Consider the following 24,075-nt stretch of genomic DNA (forward strand, 5'->3'; position numbering starts at 1 on the left):
TTTTGGATGGACAAGCCATGAAAGTAAAACCGATTGAGTGAAATTGTATTGTAGTTATATAAAAATAAATAAGTTTTAAATTTATTTTATGTTTATTATATTATATTATGGCAAATTTGGGACCAACTGTTGTAACTGATGAACAATTAATATTAATTCTTAAATACTCATCAACCTGGAAACCAGAATGATGCGCATGGAGAGGATATGCTTCAATAAGTTACGACAAGGTTTCGTTGAGAGGTCTAAATTTTCATCTTAATTAGAGAAAATTGAAGATAAAGTCGAAGGTGATGTGGAGATGTATTATCCTTCAATTGTGCGGAGGTAACGGGGCCCACAGAAGGATTATTCATATGACCCAACAAAACCATCGAGTCAGACCTACTTTAAGTGCGATTGCCCGACAACGTGTACAGAATAATCTGTTGATAAGGAATAACTGTAGACAAGTCTTAAGTAGAGGAAAAAGAATATACATTGATTATAACCAATCTGACAGTTTCGGAGGACGATGTTGTAGAGTTGTTTGGACACATTAGTGGATGTGTCTCAGCACAGATGCTGAAGCCTGGGTTTCCTTGCGTTGTCTACAACAATTGCTGTGGCTGCTGTGAACAGTTATAAAAATAGACTTTTGGATGGACAAGCATGAAAGTAAAACCGATTAAATGAAATTGTATTGTAGTTATATAAAATAAATAAGTTTTAAATTTATTTTATGTTTATTATATTGTATTATGGCAAATTTGGTTCCAACTGTTGTAAATGATGAACAATTAAGATTAATACCTAAATACATTAGGTAAAATGAGACATTTCTAAGACAAAACAGGCATAAATGAAGAAAAATTGTACAATTGGCTTTATTAGGTACTGGGCTACTACATCTTATAACATAAGATGTTGTTATACACATAACAAATTTATTGTCCAAAAAAAAAGAGGTAAAGAAGTTGTTTATGAAACAAGCGACGTCTTTGCAAGTGGCAAATTTTGTACGATAGAGAGAAAGAACCGCCTTTAATCGTTGCCAATACTCATCTGTTTTACCACTGGGAAGTCTCGCACATACGACTGTTGCAGATTTCGATTATTCTGACCATTTTGAATTCCATAAAAAAGAAAGAATGTAATTATTGAAACATAATTGTTAGAAATATTGTGATTCAACTGGTGTATGTTTTAGGAACATGGACGTGCGTCGATAATATTTTGCGGGGACTTCAACAGCAGGCCAGACTCCTCAATATATGAACTTATGACCACTGGCCTAATTGCAAGAGATAATCCAGACTGTTTAAAAAGTAGGCATCAGTAAAAAAATTGTTTGTATTAATTAATCAACGTTTCCTGTTAGTTACAGACACTGGTTGCAAATTCTTCAGCAAGCTGCCAATGGTTAGTGTGTGCGGCACTCCGAAATACACAAACTACACTTTGGATTTCAAGGGTTGTTTGGATTATATTTTTGTTGAGGAGTTATTTGATGTTGTTGATACCGTTCCGTTGCCGGACGAGGAGTTGCTATCCAAATTTGAGGGACTTCCCAACGAGTATTTTCCGTCAGATCATTTAGCTTTGAGGAGGAGTTATTTGATGTTGTTGATATGAATTGTACAATTGGCATTTTTATTAGTTTATGGTACATAAAAACAATTTTTGTCTACAACAATATACAGAGTGCTGTTGCTGTTGTAAAAAATTATAACAATAGGCTCATGGATGGACAAGCCATAAAAGTAAAACCAAATGAAATAGTATTGTAGTTATAAAAAAATTTAAAGTTATTTTATTCATATTATATTATGGCAATTTTGGCACCAACTGTTATAACTGATGAACAATTCAATAAAATTAATTCTTTACAATAGGTAAATTGAGTAATTTCTAAAACAAAACAAGGCACGAATGAAAGTAAATGTGCAAGTATTAGTTTATAGTACATATTATACTAAAACTTGGACAATTTTCCAATGACAAAAATTGTTTTTTCCTTCAGAACTATTCAGAATAACATCCGGTCGCTTCGCGCATTTATTCCACGCAAAAATAGGAGAATCGCGCCCGAACAACAAAAACAAAAGGGCATAAATCAGGCGTCCGAGCCGGCTGGCCGCACGCCTCCCGTGGGGCGCAGCCGCACAACTCTCGCACCGAAATTCCACATCCGAAGCGTCAGTCTGCCTCCGACCGTCGCACGTGCACCCAGTGTCCGTCGCGCCTTTCCGTGTGCGTGTGTTTACAATCCCGCGTTGAAGTTCAGTGTGATGTATTAAAGGGTTTCCAGCTCGGTGGCGACGATGAAGTTCAGTTTGGTTCTATGTTCGTACGTCGTGCAGTCGGTGGTGTTCGCCCTGCAGCACGGCACGAGGGTCACGGACATGGAGGACACGATACCGCACCACCACAAGTGCCAGCCCATCAGCGTGCCCTTCTGCCACCAGATCCCCTATAACCAGACCATCATGCCGAACCTGCTCGGCCACCAGACGCAAGAGGAGGCCGGCCTGGAGGTGCACCAGTACTTCCCGCTCGTCAAGATCAACTGCAGCGGCGACTTGCAGTTCTTCTTGTGCTCCGTGTTCTTGCCGGTGTGCACGATCCTGGAGAACCCGCTGCCGCCGTGCCGCAGCCTCTGTCTGTCGGCCAAGACGGGCTGCGAGAGTCTGATGCAGAAGTTCGGATTCAATTGGCCGGAGACCTTAAACTGCGACAACTATCCGGAGAAGGTTTCGGCGGACACCTTGTGCGTCGGACAGGACAACAACATCTCCGTGTCGCCGACTCCGCCGTCCGGCTACAACATGCACTCGATCGCGCCCAAACACAAGAACCCCTACGGTAGGGACTTCGGATTTGTGTGTCCGGAACAGTTCAAGGTGCCCGAAATCCTGGAGTACTCCTTCAGAGTCGGCGAGAAGACGGAGAAACACTGCGGGGCGCCGTGCAACATGATGTTCTTCAACGAAAGCAAACGCCAGATTTCCAGAGTTTGGATCGGAACGTGGGCGATTTTGTGCGCCGCCAGCTGTTTGTTTACTGTGTGCACTTTTCTGATAGACACCGACCGATTTCGGTATCCGGAACGTCCGATAATCTTCCTGTCGGTTTGCTACCTCATGGTGGCGACCGCCTATGTCATTGGCTTCGTTACTGGCGACTCCATAGCTTGCAGGGAGCCCTTCCATTCGAAACACGGAATATTAACAGTGAGCACCATAACGCAGGGCACTAAATATGAGTTGTGCACGATTTTGTTCATGGTACTGTACTTCTTTAGCATGGCCTCGAGCATTTGGTGGGTCGTTTTGACTTTGACGTGGTTTCTGGCCGCCGGTTTAAAATGGGGCCACGAGGCCATCGAGGCGAACTCCCAGTACTTCCATCTGGCTGCCTGGGCCATTCCTGCCGTGAAGACCATCACCATTTTGGCCATGGGAAAAGTTGACGGTAAGAAAATTATAAAATCACTAATAAATTATAACTTGTGACTAAAGTGAGACAATAAAAATCGACAAATTTGTTTCATTTAACTGTTTAAAACTCCAAACAAATACACTATAAGGTAAATTGAGCCATTTTTTAAACAATACATGGCATAAAACGAACGCGTTCGATGTAGAATTCATAAAAAATGTAATTAACAAAGTCTGACAATTAATCAACAAGATTCTTTGTGTTTACGGTTTTTGTACATTTACGTTATTTTTCATTTTGTGTAACAGTTAATTAGCAACAGCAATGTTAAAAGGTTACATTCTTTTAATGGTGTGTGAAATTCCTAACAATATTTAAAAAAGTTTACAAATTCATTATGAACAATTTTATCACACAAAAATGAAATATTAACTGTTATATTTTAAGTATATTAAGTCATGTTTCAATCAAGATTTCATTTTAGAATTACGAAGGAAAGATTTATGAGCAATTTTTAGTTTCCTTTTACGATATATTTAATTGTTTACGTAAATTTAAGACTATTTATTTAGCCGTAAATACTTAAGAAAATTTTACATATATTCACAGTTACTTCTTCAAAGTCTTTAAAACTTATAACGGTGAAACTAAAAGTATATTACAACTAATATGTATGTATTTTTATCCATTTTTATAATCAACAGAAATTTAATTAGTTTGAATACGTTGAACATGTTGCAATGCAATTAAAATTCAGAAAAGTTCAGTAATTAACAATGTAAACGAGAATGAAGGTTACTAAACAAATTTAAACTGTAATTATCGCATTGTTAAATTTTATACAATTATCACCACATTAATCATGTGTGAACTTGTGTAAGTCCACTTTTGCGTGGCAATAAACAAAACAAAAAAATGCTTTTATTACTGTTTAAAACCATTACAAGAGTTTGTAACTCGTGCCACATCGAACAACAATCATAAATCCGACCACGAACCATCATCGTCTCGAAAACGATCTCGACCAAAATTGACCTCATCGAATCAACATCAAAACTACCTGGAAGAGTTGATTGCACCTTGTTTCGTAAGAGTTTAAGGGCGTCCGGCAGTTATTAAAAAATCGCCCACTCATCCCGTTTCAATTTACCCGTGAGTCCATAACTTTTCAATTAGGCATCGTTTTTGTTTAATCCGGCTACCGCGATACCGTACTCCAATGTTTATTTATCAATCACGAACGGTCTTCAAAATTAATATTCGTTTCACGTATTCATAAAGCATTGCTTGTTTTATTCGGAATCACAACAGTAACGTATTTTATTACCAACTTAATATGACATGAAACTGCTTCCAAATGTGAAGATAAAACGAAATTTATTTGTTTATGTTGGCTATGAATTAAATTTATGCTGCTTTTATTACATAGATATATTTTTATTCTGCTGTATACACAAGAAATCATTATTAAATCGTGTTCCCGTTAATTTTTACCACTTGTAGTCCGATTAGTTATCGTCAGAGATCGGCTTTCGACCCGGTTAATGAGCGGCCGAAGAGTATCTTCTAGTTTGTAGCCCATTGTGTTTGAAAACTACCTGCGACATGATGGATTAGCCCATTCGGGTCTTCTTTTGTTCGTTCCGAAGACCGTGAAACCTTCTGGTTTAATTCCTTTGAGAATTGGCTTCAGTTTTCGTCCGTCGATAGTGATCTTGTGAAAACATTTGAATTATCTGTACTCATAAAACCAACCCTCACGTTAAAACAGAGCATTTATAAGATTGGTTCATAAGTTATCGAATCGTCACCTCCGCTAAGCAGAAAATAAACCTGTCAACTCTAACGACATTTCTATGCAAAGACAAAATCGCCCCTTTGTTCCCGATTATATCGCAATGTATTTCGATCCCTGGACCCCCGTAAAAATCGAGGGACAGGGGACTATTGGGGACGAAGCCGTTCTGAGTCACCGGTCGTAAAAGTCGAATAATAAATTCATCGTTTTATATATATTGGGAATAGTTTTAAGAGTGAATTTCCGAAATGTGTATTTAATTTGATCGAATGTGTTTGATAGTAAAAATATTAACACAAAAATCTGATTGTAAGGAACAAATATTTATATATTAAAATTAATTCTGATAAAATTATTAAGTAAATATTATTTGGACTTGAAAGGAATAAATATTTGTATATTAAAAAGTAACTGTTCAAATAATCTTTATTATTATAAAATATTATTGAGTATATTAACAGGAAATCTGTCACATCTGGATAAATACCACAAATTTGGTTGTTTGAGTGAATCAAATCATAAACAGATTATCATCCTGATTAAGTGTGATAGATCGACTCAAGCGGTGAAGTTGTCACGAACAGGTTATTCCACCACCCTTTTTGATTATGCATTATTTACCAACCCCGATACAACAATGGTGGCAGGAAATATGCCTTTTATTTCCCTCATTCATATTCCGAAACGCATAATAAAACCATTTGATAATTATAATTTTTAATCAGATCGTAGTTTGCTCAAGAACATGATTGTCCCCACAACAACATCTTGATACGTTTTTAATCGTACAATATCCACAATTAATTAGAAATTAATAAACATCCTGTTTGAGTACTCGAATAAAATTGCTGCCTCAGAAAAACTGGAATCTAATTGGATATCTGAAATTATACACTATTTTTTCAACGCCTCCATTTAATATTAAAAATTATTAGTTCACTTAATAAAGAAATAAAGATATTTTACTAATAATACGTTGCTTTTTCTAGTCCAGTCCATGTTAATCACCAAGGCGATGATTACATTATATGGAGATGTTATCTCCACACCAAAGTAAATTAGTGTGAGAACGAAAACCGTGCAATTCTATCCCATTGTTTGTTTATGTAAACACATAAAAATATTGCCGCAAGAAACGGGGGGAAAGCGTCTAATAAATAAGGGTGACTTGTCATCGATAAAAGTCTTTTAACTGGCCGTTCGGGATTTCGAATTGACCCCATGGAAGAAAGATAATTACGGACGTGTTATTCTTATGGTAATTACCAACTGCGAGATAAGTTTAATTAAAACCGGCGAGAAGATGTTTGATTTATGCCTTCTGATGTGGGGGAAGATACAATGGACGCCAACAAGTACCCGTAATTGACTTTCGGGACTCGAAATTTGTGTTTTCTAAAATTCACTAGGTCGTATTTCACCAGCTGATAAAAAATTAATAAATAACTTGTAATGTAATACTTAAATTGTCTTATTAAATATGTGCATTAATTATGGACGCTCATTTATTTATTTATTTATTTGGTTATATGATAATATCTTGGATGTAGATAATTAAATGTTGTAAAGTTTAAAATGTTTCCTGTCTTGAAAAATATGACGGCGATAATAAATCCTAATGTATACATATAAATCTTGTATTTACCAAGAAGTATAGGAAATTTACATTTTAATCCTTTCAGGTTGAGGTCATCAACCAAATTTTCTTAAATTAAGTTTAATGTCCTATGTACTGCGTAAAGATAATAATTTATGACACACATTTTTTAAAGATTAAGATTTCACCTCAAGATAATTTTTTTCAGTTCCATTTCCAGCATAATTCAATGAATAACATGTCGAAAGGTATCATTAGTAATTATTAACATTGACGTTTCAAAAAGCTACTGATTGATCTAGTAAATATTCGAACACTATCAGATCAGACTAAGATAATACCAGACGCACAAGCACTCTTCTCTAATATGTAAATTATGTAAATTCCATTATGAAACAGACCGAACGCGTTTATCGAATTAACAAACGGCCATAACTTCCAGCCGTATCCATTTTAATTTTTTTCTATGCGTAATTCCACAGACCACAACACATAAATTTCGTGGCGAGCTTTTATTAAATTACTATCACCCTTTTTTACTCATTAAAAACCTTTGTTGATGGCAAAAATCGATGTGGGGGTGAACTAATGTGGGAAAATGAAACACAATGCTTTGTACGAATCCTATTTCTCGTTGGAAATCCTCTGGTTCAAATTGGAATTGACCAATTCATAAACTGAACAACGCAAATTTCATTCCAGATTGTCATGGGAAACATCAAACCTGTTATTATAAATGAGAAATACTTTTATCCACAAAACCTTTGATTACCCGTCCGATACAAGGAAGTGGATAAAGTTTCTCCATCTGTGCCTCCATTCCTCGATCCGAATCGTGTACCACGACACACCTCGACACCGGGAGTCCGTCCCCCTTTAATTAATTCATAAAATCGGCGCGATACCGATTCATGACGGTCGTGCGATCGTGGTTTCCTGCAAAAACCAACGGACACGACGTCGTCGCATCATCCCGACCGCAATTGTCATCCGCCGCCGCTTTGATCTCCTTAATCATCGCCATTACGTCTTGCTCCAACGTTTCGCAGCAGTTTAAAGCCGGACCATTTATTTTCGGCGGTGCATCGTCGCAGCCGTTCAATTTGTCACGGGCGTTCTCTCGTCCGCGAGATCAGGGATGGAATGCCAGGGCGAGGAGGAGAGTCGGCAAACCAGTTTTGAAAATTTATACAGGTTAGCGATCGGGCCGGATCATATCGGCGGGACTGGCCGACACGCGGACCAACGGAACATGATACCGATGCCTTTCTGCCTCGCTCCTCTCGAAATGTCGTGAATCGTGAACCGTTCTTGCGATGTGCGCCTCATTTTCGGCCGGTTTGGCCGCAAAATAAACCACAATGGACGCTTCCAGCACGAGAAAACCCCGGGGAGTCTCTTTCGAGAGAACCCCTGCAAAAATACTGAAGATTTAAATGTTCTTAGAGGTGCTTAAGACAATTTTGGAAGAGTCCCACTGTAGCCAGAATAGTTTGAAGATTGAGAAACACATTTCTTCAGAACCTGCTTCTAAATAAAACACTTCCTTGTAATAATATCAACATTTAGAAGCAGATTTAGATTCCCTTTAACATTCCTGCCATTCAAACATTTTCCGTAGGAGCCTGATGCCTTGTAACTTGTCTCCGATGAATTAATTAATGGCGATTAATCGATTTCGCCAAACGCCGTGAAATGTTTTGAAAGCTCGGCGTAATTTCCTCTTTTTTCCTTGCACACAAAAACAATCCATCGACCAGATTAATTATGAGCTTTCCTCGACGTTACATAACCGGTATCCGGGCAATTTCGCTGCGCCAAATAATAAATCAAAACCTCGACTTGGATATTGACAAATCGATCTATTCATATCGACCACAATGGACATGCACATCGTTTCATCGGCTGACAAAACGAAAATATTTCCAGGATCAACCATAATCCGTTAGATGATGATGATGAACCGATCTAACCGAACGTTTCGATATTCCGAGTCGGTACACGCTATATCCGGCTCGTGTCGCGCATTTCAAACGAACTTCTGCTGCTCCCATGTGAAAACACATGTCAGGAATGTTTTTATGAGTCACATCAGTTTTGAACGGCCATTATGCAAATCCAAATTGAAGACATTTTGAATTTGAAAAAGACCCAACCAATTGTTGGAAAGTTAGGAACGCCTTAAACCACCATAATAAATCATTAATTATACAATTTATGCAATTAATTGGCACACATTAACCTTTAGAAACAATCCCTGAGCACAAAAACTCACAATACTTCAACCTGAATAGACACAATCTTGATTGACAGGCTTGTTACACATTTCCTTGCATTTTAATCAGACTAGCCTCGGGCGGAGCGCAAATCTTATCTGAAATTGTCACAGTGATAAAACTCAATTAGCCAAGACGGACCGTTGGGTAAAAGTCGACAGTCCTTATCTGAAACGACGCTGGCTTTTCACAGCTTCCGACGCTTTGATGTTTAAATGTGGGGTAAAAGAATTAAGAACTGTTCTCTGATTGAATAAACGCATTTGTGTTAAGGACTTTCTATCTGACAGAAATAGTACCAACGATGAAATGATAAAAGATAGAAGGGAAGATAAGGTGATATTAAACTGTTACAGAGACCAAAGAGTGGAAACAAATGAATTGTAAACCATCTAATCAATTTTTATAAGAATAGGGATGAACTATTTCCATCGATAAAATATATTTTTAGAAGAAGTACTTCTAAAATATATTTTGTCAATGGAAATAGTTCATTCCTATCCTTATAAAAATTGATTAGATTTGTTTCCACTTAAAATTATGAAGGAGTACTTTTTTTTTTGTTATTTCCCTTAAGAAAAAAGGAAGATAAACTGTTTCACAAACAAATTAATTGAAGTAGATGAACGAAGTCATAAAGCAGGTTTTGGTTTCAATTTGGTAAAAGTGTGACAAATGAACCACTGCCATAAAAATCTATAATATCAGATCATTAAAAAGTAACCATAAACCATATGGTACTACATTGATGGGCTATAAAAAATCCATCAAGTTCAATCAGCAATTCGATGAATATATCATCTGTAAATTTACATAAACTAGCATCCAGTAATAGAATACTACTCCAAAAAAATACATCTTTCCTGGTTTCTTAATAAATATTGACATAATACTTGTCATAGATTAATAACCGGCAATAAAGATATGGCGTGTTTAATAAATGAACGCCGCGTCGTAAAATTTTCACAGTTACGACTTGTTTGGGACGTATTCCTTCGCATAGCATTAAACTTTTTGTGGTCCGGATGCGAAACATATTCGCCATATTTCCGTATCTTATCAAGAAGCATGGATCTGCTCAATTCCCGGAACAGGTATATTGTTTCCCGTTAAATCTCCACCATTTACCAATAAATAACGGCCACAATTGGTAGTCTACAAGAATATAATAAAACGATCGTAAAACAAAACCCGCTGATAACAATACCCAACCGTTACCATAACCATTGCTGCGTGTTTGCCATAAATTTAACCAGAATTAATACAGTCTAATGCAACCGTTTGTTCTACCAGATCGTTTGTCCCATTACTAATATTAATAATAACGTTATCCGCACACACAAAACGAAATGTATAAACAAGGAAATCGATACCAATTAAACGAAATTGATAAAGGCGACACTAAAACGGGGCTTTTCAGCTGAAATGACATCGTTCCAGCGTCGCGAATGCCATTCGTAAAGTCATCAACGCGAAGGACACTCGTAAAGCGGACCAAGGAGATCGTAACGTTTGTCACCAGGAAACGATCTCTCTTTACTTTTTCATTTTATTATAAGCCATTTACTTCTCCGCAACCGACGCGTAATCGAATTAAACTCACTAAAAAGCGTTTAAACCCAATTGCCCAGACGCAACGTCAGAATCTGACCTTCTGCGGTTGATGTGGGTCTCTAAAACGAGCCACACGCACCAACTTATGAGGAAAATAATAGTCCACAGTGTATACCTGGCTTAATTGCGTTTTTTATCGGCCGATTGGTACCATTTGGCCCATCGCTTTCCGAGTGTCTTGTTTTTTAATTTTATCCCGGTTAATTAAAAGGCAATCAAAAGTTTAGCGTGTCATTCTGGTCGTGTCCGAACGGCAGAACTTGTTTCCTTCGCATTAACAATTCATAATAATAATAAGAGAGCAAACGTAACGGTACCGCGTATGGATAACATGTGTTCGGTTGCGTTCAAGTGAATTTCGCGATTCCTGTACGTGTTCAACGTGTAGGAAATTAATCGCAGTTGTTCCGTCGGTTGGATGAAATGGAAACGTGTCGGTTATCTTGTGTTGGCGTGTGGAATTGGTAAAAGTCGGATTTGAGGAACTCTCACATTTATTTTCATGAGAGACTTTTACAGAATCTTTCTGAAAAGGATGGCAGCTAGAATTCGCATGTTTGAAGCATGAAGATTTTTCTAAAAAAAGATATTAAGAGATATATTACAACTCTTCTTCGCCGACACTTGTTCAAAGACAAATTCTAACCTTAGAGGACTTCTAAAGAATGAAGACTGATTTCTTCGTTCGTCCCCTTCTGTTTAAAACGATCCTTTTAATTAAGAACAAAGTCTATTTATAAAAGTCGTGTTAGTTATCTTGTGTTTGCGTGTGAAATTGGTAAAAGTCGGATTTGAGGAACTCTCACTTTTATTTTCACGAGAGACTTCTACTGAATCTTTCTGAAAAGGATGGCAGCTAAAATTCGCATATTTGAAGCATAAATATTTTTCTAAAAAAGGATATTAAGAGATATATTACTACTCTTCTTCACCGACGTTTTTTCAAAGACAAATTCTAACTTTAGAAGACTTCTAAAAAATGAAAACTGATTCTTCATTCGTTTCCTTCTGTTTAAAACGATCCTTTTAATTAAGAACAAAGTCTATTTATAGAAATCGTGTAGTTTATCTTGTGTTAGCGTGTGAAATGGGTAAAAGTCGGATTTGAGGAACTCTCACATTTATTTTCACCAGAGACTTCTACAGAATCTTTCTGAAAAGGATGGCAGCTAGAATTCGCAGGTTCGAAGCTTGAATATTTTTCTAAAAAAAGATATTAAGAGATATATTACTGCTCTTCTTCATCGACACTTGTTCAAAGACAAATTCTAACCTTGGAGGACTTCTAAAGAATGAAGACTGATTCTTCGTTCCTTCCTTTCTGTTTAAAACGATCCTTTTAATTAAGAACAAAGTCTATTTATAGAAGTCGTGTTGGTTATCTTGTGTTAGCGTGTTAAATTGGTAAAAGTCGGATTTGAGGAACTCTCACATTTATTTTCACGAGAGACTTCTACAAAATCTTTCTGAAGAGGATGGCAGCTAGAATTCGCATGTTTAAAGCACGAAGATTTTTCTAGAAAAAGATATTAAGAGATATATTTCTGCTCTTCTTCAGTGACACTTGTTCAAAGACAAATTCTAACCTTAGAGGACTTCTAAAGAATGAAGACTGATTTCTTCGTTCGTCCCCTTCTGTTTAAAACGATCCTTTTAATTAAGAACAAAGTCTATTTATAAAAGTCGTGTTAGTTATCTTGTGTTAGCGTGTGAAATTGGTAAAAGTCAGATTTGAGGAACTCTCACATTTATTTTCATGAGAGACTTTTACAGAATCTTTCTGAAAAGGATGGCAGCTAGAATTCGCAGGTTCGAAGCTTGAATATTTTTCTAAAAAAAGATATTAAGAAATATATTACTGCTCTTCTTCATCGACACTTGTTCAAAGACAAATTCTAACCTTAGAGGACTTCTAAAGAATGAAGACTGATTCTTCGTTAGTTCCCTTCTGTTTAAAACGATCCTTTTAATTAAGAACAAAGTCTATTTATAGAAGTCGTGTTGGTTATCTTGTGTTAACGTGTGAAATTGGTAAAAGTCGGATTTGAGGATCTCTCACATTTATTTTCACGAGAGACTCCTACTGAATCTTTCTGAAGAGGATGGCAGCTAGAATTCGCATGTTTGAAGCATGAATATTTTTGTAAAAAAGGATATTAAGAGATATATTACTACTCTTCTTCACCGACGTTTGTTCAAAGACAAATTCTAACTTTAGAAGACTTCTAAAAAATGAAAACTGATTCTTCATTCGTTTCCTTCTGTTTAAAACGATCTTTTTAATTAAGAACAAAGTCTATTTATAGAAATCGTGTAGTTTATCTTGTGTTAGCGTGTGAAATGGGTAAAAGTCGGATTTGAGGAACTCTCACATTTATTTTCACGAGAAACTTGTACAGAATCTTTCTGAAGAGGATGGCAGCTAGAATTCGCATGTTTGAAGCATGAAGATTTTTTTTAAAAAAAGATCTTGAGAAATATATTACTGCTCTTCTTCATCGACACTTGTTCAAAGACAAATTCTAACCTTAGAGGACTTCTAAAGAATGAAGACTGATTCTTCGTTAGTTCCCTTCTGTTTAAAACGATCCTTTTAATTAAGAACAAAGTCTATTTATAGAAGTCGTGTTGGTTATCTTGTGTTAACGTGTGAAATTGGTAAAAGTCGGATTTGAGGATCTCTCACATTTATTTTCACGAGAGACTCCTACTGAATCTTTCTGAAGAGGATGGCAGCTAGAATTCGCATGTTTGAAGCATGAATATTTTTGTAAAAAAGGATATTAAGAGATATATTACTACTCTTCTTCACCGACGTTTGTTCAAAGACAAATTCTAACTTTAGAAGACTTCTAAAAAATGAAAACTGATTTTTCATTCGTTTCCTTCTGTTTAAAACGATCCTTTTAATTAAGAACAAAGTCTATTTATAGAAGTCGTGTTGGTTATCTTGTGTTAGCGTGTGAAATGGGTAAAAGTCGGATTTGAGGAACTCTCACATTTATTTTCACGAGAAACTTGTACAGAATCTTTCTGAAGAGGATGGCAGCTAGAATTCGCATGTTTGAAGCATGAAGATTTTTTTTAAAAAAAGATCTTGAGAAATATATTACTGCTCTTCTTCATCGACACTTGTTCAAAGACAAATTCTAACCTTAGAGGACTTCTAAAGAATGAAGACTGATTCTTCGTTCGTTCCCTTCTGTTTAAAACGATCCTTTTAATTAAGAACAAAGTTTATTTATAGAAATTGTGTGGTTCATCTTATGTTAGCGTGTGAAATGGGTAAAAGTCGGATTTAAAGAACTCTCACATTTATTTTCACGAGAGACTCCTACTGAATCTTTCTGAAGAGGATGGCAGCTAGAATTCGCATGTTTGAAGCATGAATATTTTTGTAAAAAAGGATATTAAGAGATATATTACTACTCTTCTTCACCGACGTTTGTTCAAAGACAAATTCTAACTTTAGAAGACTTCTAAAAAATGAAAACTGATTCTTCGTTCGTTCCCTCCTTTTTAAAACGATCCTTTTAATTAAGAACAAAGTCTATTTATAGAAGACGTGTTGGTTATCTTGGGTTGGCGTGTGAAATTGGTAAAAGTCGGATTTGAGGAACTCTCACATTTATTTTCCCTAGAGACTTCTACAGAATCTTTCTGAAGAGGATGGCAGCTAGAATTCGCATGTTTGAAGCATGAAAATTATTCTAAAGAAAGATATCAAGAGATATATTACTGCTCTTCTTCACCGACACTTGTTCAAAGACAAATTCAAACCTTAGAGGTCTTCTAAAGAATGAAGACTGATTCTTCGTTCGTTCCTTTCTGTTTAAAACGATCCTTTTAATTAAGAACAAAGTCTATTTATAAAAGTCTTCTTAAGGAAGAAGAAGTCTTATCCCAACATCAACAAACGTACATCTGTTAGAGAAACACGAAGACGAAGTGGATACTTGTTGGCGTTATAAATGAATCTCCGTACCATTGAGTACGACCCTTTGTTGTTTTATTCGTTGGCAGAGCAATAACGCAAACACCGGTACAAATCCCGAACGTGTTGGGATACAAGAGACCGATCGTTATCCGAACGCGTGGGAGAGGACAATCCTGTCGGACATATCGTCTTTGGAAACAACACTCCTTCGGTCCGGCCTTTTGTTCGACGAAGGGGGATTCAAGGTGGATGATTTATCAGTTGGCGTTGTTAATGATATTATAAATCGGACGGTGAATGTATTAAAATAAAGTGCCGCGGGCGTGAGATAAAAATGCCACCCAGTCGATATTGATGAAGTGAAATATGAGCCTGGAAAACGAATCCAATGTATGTACACTTCTGAAACTCTTACTTGTCAAACGTCCGGCCTTAAGTAATTTTTAAACGTCTCCGTTTAAACGGGGCGTAAATCTGAATATAAAATGGACTTACATCAGAACATAAAATAAATTAACATACATTAACGTGGATGATTGTGAGTTTCGTCTTTAGATTTATGCTCGTTTTAACATAGTTTTCGCTTAATCAAGCGAAGGAGGTAAAATCACACCCATAGATTTTCCCACAAGTCGGACAAAACGAAACCTGACACTCGTATGGATTTTATTTTGTGTAGAAATGAAAAGAGAATAAATTCCGCGGCCCGTTTTATAAGCAAATAGTTCACATTTTACGTCTGACATTAATTTCTCGTAGTGATGTTTTGCACTTTTCCCCCCCCCACAAACCCGGATTCGAATGGCATTAATAAAAGTCATCCGCTTGGATGTTTAGTATTCTCGTTTCGCTGCGCGTTTAATATCCAATAAATAAAGACCGTAATAGATTTTCTGTTTGGCGAGAACTAGAAAGATTCTAAAAGTCAGGTCGGATGGGAAGGCCGATTACGATCTAAATGTGAATATATTTCCAACGAACAAAATAACCGTCCCGGACCGGAGTAAAAAATGTAAATTTCGTTTTTATAGGTGATAAATATTGGCCGGTAAATGAGATTAAAATGTCACGAACAAATTCGAGCCTTTTTTTAATATCTTGATTCGAAAATGTGGAGTACTTAAATTCGGATTAGTCCGGTGCCGGCGTGAGATTTTTATTGACGCATAAATAACATTAATCCTGTCACAAAACATTTTGGGGAAGATCACGTCTCAATTTATAGGCTGAGGGGGGGGGCGAACTTATGCAAATGCTCGTTAAGACTGATTAGCAGTTAATGCAATTAGTCGACTCGTTTACTTTCGATTGATTAATTCGCGGTTGATATTCATAATTGATAGACAACCGTGTCGAGGCTTTTGGCTTCTGAAAATCATTACGCTGTCCAGTCGACGGGAAAATTGTCAAGAATGCGTTTATCTTCGAACGCGACCAATTAAACGGACCCAATACTTTCGATAATATGCTAATGCGGTCGCAGATGCGAGTCACCCTCGGAAACAACCACCAACATCTGATTCTGCACAGCAATTAATTAATTTGCCATCGACTTTCAAGTTTGTGTCGTCAGTATCGTTGCCAGACGTGTACTTGCATATTTATAAAAGATGCGTGTAACTGTTATTCCGGCTGGATAGGCCGTAGATTATGCCACATTTAATAGTCGTACGATACCATCATGGGTACTGTTAACCCACGGGGTATTTCATATTCTAATTGCACAAACTATGCATATTTTCCAGGTTTATGACGTGCATTTATTTGTGGACTACAAGATGCATTTCTTAATAATCTTACGGGGGAAATTTCTTAGGAAACGCTGTCATTAATGATGGTGATTGATGAAGTAAAGTGAGAAGTAACGAGTTTCAAAAAGGAGAATCGTTAAAGCAATATTCAGTGTAAAAGAGAATTAGAATAATATAGAAGGTAAGCTGGAAGGATGAATAACAAAAAAAGACAGACTAGAACATGGCTAAAAGCACAAAGATATCTTGAAAAAAGTGAGAAAAATAAGCTGAATAGTGGACGTAACGAGTAAGAAAGACTTAAAAGAAGAGAATTAAACTAAAATGTGGCTGTGACCGATGGATAATAATGACTAGTAACGAGTTTCAAAGAGAAGAAATAAAGCAATATTGAGAATAAGAGAAAAATCTCAAATATCTTAAGAATTTATAAAATTTAATAATAGACATAAGATGTAAGAAGACTTAAATGAAGAGAACAAAATTAAAATGTGGGCTGTGACCGAACCGAATAATAATGAGTAGTAATGAGTTTCAAAGAGAAGAAATAATTAAAGCAATATTGAGAATAAGAAAAAAATTCAAAAATCTTAAGAATTTATAATAGTTAATGAAAGACATACGAAGTATGAAGACGAATGTAGAGAATAAAATTAAAATGTGGCTGTAACTGATGAATAATAATGAGTAGTAATGAATTTCAAAGAGAATAAATAAATAAAGCAATACTGAGAATAAAAAAAATCTCAAAAATCTTAATTTATAATGTTTAATGACAGACATGAGAAGTAAGAAGACAAATGGAGAGAATAAAATTAAAATGTGGCTGTAACCAATGAATAATAATGAGTAGTAACGAATTTTAAAGAGAAGAAATAATTAAAGCAATATTGGGAATAAGAAATAATCTCAAAAATTTCAAGAATTTATAAAGTTTGATGAACGACATAAGAAGTAAGAAGACTTGAATTAAGAGAATAAAATTGAAATGTGGCTGTGACTGAAGAGAAGAAATATTTCAAACTATATTGAGAATAAGAAAAAAAATCTCAAAAATCTTAATTTATAATTTTTAATGACATCATAAGAAGTAAGAAGACTTAATGAAGAGAATAAAATTAAAACATGGCTGTAACCGATGAATAATAATGAGTTTCAAAGAGAAGAAATAATAAAAGCAATATTGAAAATAGAATAATCTCAAAAATCTTAAGAATTTATAAACTTTATTGAAAGACATGAGGAGTAAGAAAACTTAAATGAAAAGAATAAAATTAAAAATATGACTGTAATTATTGAAAACACTAAGTGGTAACGAAAAGAAGATGAATTAAAGCAATAATGAGTACAAAAAAGTGAAGAAAAGTAAGACTAGAACATTTCCAAAGGACACAAATCTTGAAAGCGTTAAGGATTTATAACTATACTGATTGTTGAAAGACGTAGTGAGTAAGAAGACTTAAATGAAGATAATAAAATTAAAAAAGTGACCGTGATTGTTGAAGAATGAAAATATGACTGTAATTATTGAAAACACTATGTGGTAACGAAAAGAAGATGAATTAAAGCAATAATGAGTACAAAAAAGTGAAGAAAAGTAAGACTAGAACATTTCCAAAGGACACAAATCTTGAAAACGTTAAGGATTTATAACTTTACTGATTGTTGAAAGACGTAGTGAGTAAGAAGTCGTAAATGAAGATAATAAAATTAAAAATATTACCGTCATTGTTGAAGAACAATGAGAAGTAACGAAAAGAAGAAGAATTAAAGCAAAAATGATTATAAAAAAAGTGAAGAAAAGCAAGACTAGAACTTTTCCAAAGGACATAAATCTTAAAAATGTTAAGAATTTATAATTATAATGATTGTTGAAAGATGTAATGAGTAAGAAGACTTAAATGAAGATAACAAAATAAAAAATGTGACTGATTGTTTAAGAACAATGAGAAGTAACGAAAGGAAGATAAATTAAAGCAATAATGTGTATAAAAAAGTGAAGAAAAGCAAGACTAGAACTTTTCCAAAGGACACAAATCTTGAAAATGTCAAGAATTTATAACTATACTGATTGTTGAAAGACGTAGTGAATAAGAAGACATAAAAAAGAAGAATAAAACTAAAAATATGGCGGTACTTTATGTGTCTCTCTAGGCACGATTGTCGGACGTTTATAGTTATTATAAACAATAAACCGCTCATTATTCTTGACAAATTATAATTTTTCTTAAACAATACAAGATTCATTATTTATTTACACACCAAATAGCTCGATGTGATTAAAGACAATATGCCCATTATCTTCGAGCACGGCATGACGTGGGAAAGTCTGCTCCACACACAATCGTAAAGTCTTCAGTTATTAAACACTTGTCGACTAAACAAATCCATTAATATCGGCACATTTCCATATTTAAAAAAAAAAATTCGATATCATGTTTCCTCAGCAAGCAACATAAATTCGTTTTATTGCTCACCGCGTCCAATAATTTAGAAAACTGTCATGTATCGGACCCGATTTGAATTTTAATCGATCCGTTTTTTGATTGATTGATATTTGATTTTTTACCCCCCGCGTTTATTATATTGTACAACTGATTTGACCCCGATATGCCGTTTACATTCGAATTAATTACAGCGATTATTTAATTTTTACAGGTAAGTGTCCGAGATATAGAAACGTGAAGGAAGTGGCCAATTAAACAGAAGAATTCCATAGTTTTATCGCGACTAATGTGGGCGTTTTATTAGGGTAAAATGTGTTACGGTTATCGCGGCTTGTTATTGCTCGCTTGTCGTTAATTGTCCCGAGACTTCAGATAACATTCCCCTGGATATTGATTCGGAATTTATAGGTCGGATAACTGCGTTAAATTTATCGTCCCACTCCGGCTCCATCCTTGTCTGGTGTGTAAGTTGGTGGTTGAATCAAGTGGTTAAACAATTAATAAAATCACTGCTATTGACTGAGAGACGCTGAATAAAGAAACACTTGGAAACGGTTGCCCAATCGAGTTCGAGCGCGTTGTTTGCATTGGACATTGATATTTTAATGTGCCGCAGAAGTAAAAGGTTCTCGGCGTTGTGAAACAGTGAACAAATTTGTCTTGTGTACACAAACCATGTCGAAACACTTTCGTGTTTTCCTCCCGACTATCCATCACAATTATTTAATCTCCCGGGTTTATTAACTTCATTATCGTCGCGCATCTCGGAAACCGGTTGGTCGGACACATAAAATGTTCAAATACACCAACAAAGCACCATTTTTACCATATGGCGTTTTATGTCACACATCGGAATGCGCGTCGATGTTTATTCAAATTTCGTCTTCTGTTATTGGCACGGAATCCTAAATAAAGACATTACGATAAGGACCCGTTTTGCATATCGGACGGTTTAACAAAAAAAAAAACGTTCGGGAAATGTTCGCTGATAAACTTCACGGACACTCTTGAATTTATGTCCGACATTCCGACTTGATATCTAACCAGTCCATAAAGTAGAACATAATGTGACAACCCGGAATGAACTTTATTATAAACAGTTCGAATGGAAATACACAATTTGACATTTGAGTAGATAAAGTAGGCATCCAATAAACACAGCAATACGTGCCCATGATATTTGAGCAACACCATCGCCATAAAAATTCCCAACTCGCTGTTTACAGACGCCGAATGGAAAACAGAAAGAGTTTAGAAACAATAATTGGCGTTCAGTACCCGTTGAACGATCAAAGGGATCCAAAACAGCCGTCGATCATTGCCGTGCAATTGCACGGACGAAATTAATTTAATGTTTATTATCCATCGCGTGTGTTGGTCCCGCATGCGGCGCGATAATGTTTTCGACATCAAACGCGCCGTTTCTTATTTCCGACGCAACGAATTCGGCCGCGTGTAAACACCGCCTGATCAAAGTGTTTCTGTGTGCGAAGACTTTACGACGCGAGAACAACCAGAACGATCGTTTACATGTGAAAACGTTTATTCGCGGACCGTGTTTATTCACTTGCCTGCGTCTTGACTTTGTATATATAAGAAACAATGTGGATGCAACGTCTTTTATTCGAATTGCCTGATTTCGGAATGGTAATGGTTGGCCCGAAACGCGTTGAATGACTTAATAAACGGACAGTTTTATCAACTGCGATGCCTCGCCTCAGGATTAGCGTCTATTATGTATATTTTGTCATGTTGTGGCCGCAACATGTGCCATAATAAACTTGTTAAGTTAGAGAATAAGGATAATATAGAAGGTAAGCTGAATGAGTGAATAAGAAAAAAAGAAACACTAGAACATGGCCAATGAGTTTCAAAGAGAAGAAATAATTAAAGCAATATTGAGAATAAGAAAAAATCTCAAAAAACTTAAGAATTTATAAAGTTTTATAAAAGCCATAACAAGTAAGAAGATTTAAATGAAAAGAATAAAATTAAGTAAGAGTAATACCGAGTTTCAAAGAGAAGAAATAATTAAAGCAATATCGAGAATAAGAAAAAAATCTCAAAAATCTTAATTTAAAACGTTTAACGACAGACATAAGAAGTAAGAACACTTAACTGAAGAGAATAAAATTAAAATGTGGCTGTAACCGATGAATAATAATGAGCAGTAACGAGTTTCAAAGAGAAGAAATAATTAAAGCAATATTGAAAATAATAGAAAAATCTCAAAATCTGAAGAATTTATAAATTTTGATGAAGACATAAGAAATAAGAAGACTTAAAAGAAGAGAATAAAATTAAAAATGTGACTGTGATTGTTGAAAAACACTGGGTACTAACGAAAAGAAGATAAATTAAAACAATAATGAGTACAAAAAAGTCAAGATAATAAAATTAAAAATGTGACCGTGATTGTTGAAGAATAATGAGAAGTATCGAAAAGAAGATGAATTAAAGCAATAATGAGTATAAAAAAGTGAAGAAAAGCAAGACTAGAACTTTTCCAAAGGACACAAATCTTGAAAACGTTAAGAATTTATAACTATATTGATTGTTGAAAAAATAAGATAAATTAAAGCTATAATGAGTATAAAAAAGTGAAGAAAAGCAAGACTAGAACATTTCCAAAGGACACACATCATGTAAATGTTAAGAATTTATAACTATACTGATTGTTGAAAGACGTAGTGAGTAAGAAGACTTAAATGAAGATAATAAAATTAAAAAAGTGACCGTGATTGTTGAAGAACAATGAGAAGTAACGAAAAGAAGATGAGTTAAAGCAACAATGAGTATACAAAAGTGAAGACAAGCAAGACTAGAACTTTTCCAAAGGACAAAAATCTTGAGAACATTAAGAATTTATAATTATACTGATTGTTGAAAAACGTAGTGATTAAGAAGACTTAAATGAAGATAATAGAATTAAAAATGTGTCTGTGATTGTTGAAGAATAATGAGAAGTAACGAAAAGAAGATGAGTTAAAGCAATAATGAGTATAAAAAAGTGAAGAAAAGCAAGACTAGAACATTTCCAAAGGACACAAATCTTGAAAACGTTAAGGATTTATAACTATACTAATTGTTGAAAGACGTAGTGAGTAAGAATATTTAAATTAAGATAATAAAATTAAAAATGCGACCGTGATTGTTGAGGAACAATGAGAAGTAACGAAAATAAGATAAATTAAAGCTATAATGAGTATAAAAAAGTGAAGAAAAGCAAGAGTAGAACATTTCCAAAGCACATAAATCTTGAAAACGTTAAGTATTTATAACTATACTGATTGTTGAAAGACGTAGTGATTAAGAAGACTTAAATGAAGATACTAAAATTAAAAAAATGACCGTGATTGTTGAAAAACAATGAGAAGTAACGAAAAGAAGATGAATTAAAGCAATAATGAGTATAAAAAAGCGAAGAAAAACAAGACTACAACTTTTCCAAAAGACATAAATCTTGAAAATGTTAAGAATTTAGAACTATACCGATTGTTGAAAGACGTAGTGAGTAAGAAGACTCAAATGAAGGTAATAAAATTAAAAATGCGACCGTGATTGTTGAAGAACAATGAGAAGTAACGAAAAGAAGATGAATTAAAGCAATAATGAGTATAAAAAGGTGAAGAAAAACAAGACTAGAACTTTTCCAAAGGACACAAATCTTGAAAACGTTAAGAATTTATAACTATATTGATTGTTGAAAGACGTAGTGAGTGAGAAAACTTAAATGAAGATGATAAAATTGAAAATGTGACCGTAATTGTTGAAGGACAATAAGAAACTATGTGCATACAACGATTTTTATTCAAATTGCCTGATTTCGGAATGGTAATAGTTGGGCCGAAACACGTTAAATGACTTAATAACCGGACAGTTTTATCAACTGCGATGCCTCGCCTCAGGATTAGCGTCTATTATGTATATTTTATCATGTTGTGCCCGCAACATGTGCCATAATATACTTGTTAAGTTCCAAATTTGGTCCCGTTAACTGACAATTTAAAATTTATTAACGATTTAATAGAAAATTTATCGGTTTTTAATCGTGCCCAACAATTTTATCCGTATTAGCTGCGTTCGCCACGCCGCATAAATCATCTGTTCATGCATTTTCACGTAAATTGCCGCCACTTCCGATCTCTTACATAATATTCAGCGTTTTCCACTGAAATTCAGTTAGTTTTCAATTATGCCAACACAAAGGTTCATTACATGCCGCAAACCGATTCAGCGAAACGCTAATTACGTTTATTATCAATCGTGCACGGAGACTTACGAAAAAGGGACGCAACAAAACGTGGCGACGTGTTAATAGTTTAATTGGATCGCGTCTCGGATCACGTCTTTTAATATTAATGATCGACTGGAAATTTCGTAACGGCCCCATAGATTTCGCCAAAAGAATACGGGCCTAATTAAAACGAAAAGGAGCAGCCATCATCAATCTTTTGCTCTCGTTAATTATTACACTCGTGGCATAAAGAAAATATGGCCTAAACGACCGATTTTGACTGACAGAATCATTTATAATATCGCGGTGGTTTCCTTATTGGTTTTTGATGCTTCGACAAAAAACACCATTATGGATTGATGCGATGGGATAAAGGAACTGACAATTTTCACGGACTCTAATTTCTTAAGCATTTTTGCAGGTGCGCTTGCTATGAATTATTTTTCCACTATAAATTTTATTGTAGAAAAGCGTTGAAAGATTGAGGAAGAGGATGTAATACAATTATCCACACACTGTAAACATTTTTAAAACCTTCTAATTAAACGATGAAAGAGAAGCTAGAGTTAATTTTAATATTCCTAGAAATTTTTAGTAGATTAACCACAAGAATTTACCTCAGAGCAAACGTCGAGTAGTAAGGAAGTGGATGTAATACAACCGTCAACGCGGACTAGACATAAATACATAAGGAAACTTCTAACCTTCCAATAAAACAGCAGGAAATCAAGAACGGAACAGAACAACTCCATAAATTTGTCTTGAAGGAATTACATTGTTTAAAAACCCATCGAATTTGAGTGACAGCCACATTTATAACAACGCCATCGTTTCCTTATTGACGATCGATGTATCAGTAGTAAAATGTTCATTAACCATCGAAGGTGCCAAACGCATTTGCTGGCTTTTCTCCGGGAATAATTCAAATTGCGAAAAATTTAATTAACTTACGGTACCGTCCGATTAATAACCGTTTCCCTAATAACTGATATCAATCT

General features: G+C 35.1%; 1 protein-coding gene across 1 annotated transcript in view; it reads left to right on the forward strand.

The window, feature by feature from the left end:
- The first annotated feature begins 2,179 nt into the window (after positions 1 to 2,179).
- LOC109602030 (frizzled-2) overlaps positions 2,180 to 24,075 on the forward strand; it is a 100,178-nt gene continuing 78,282 nt past the window's right edge. Inside the window, exon 1 of the mRNA XM_049965991.1 lies at positions 2,180 to 3,453. Coding sequence (XP_049821948.1) covers positions 2,304 to 3,453 — 1,150 coding nt within the window. The 5' untranslated portion in view covers positions 2,180 to 2,303. The remainder of the gene's footprint in view (positions 3,454 to 24,075) is intronic.

The sequence above is a fragment of the Aethina tumida genome, chromosome 4 (assembly GCF_024364675.1).
Source record: "Aethina tumida isolate Nest 87 chromosome 4, icAetTumi1.1, whole genome shotgun sequence".
Lineage (NCBI taxonomy): Eukaryota > Metazoa > Arthropoda > Insecta > Coleoptera > Nitidulidae > Aethina > Aethina tumida.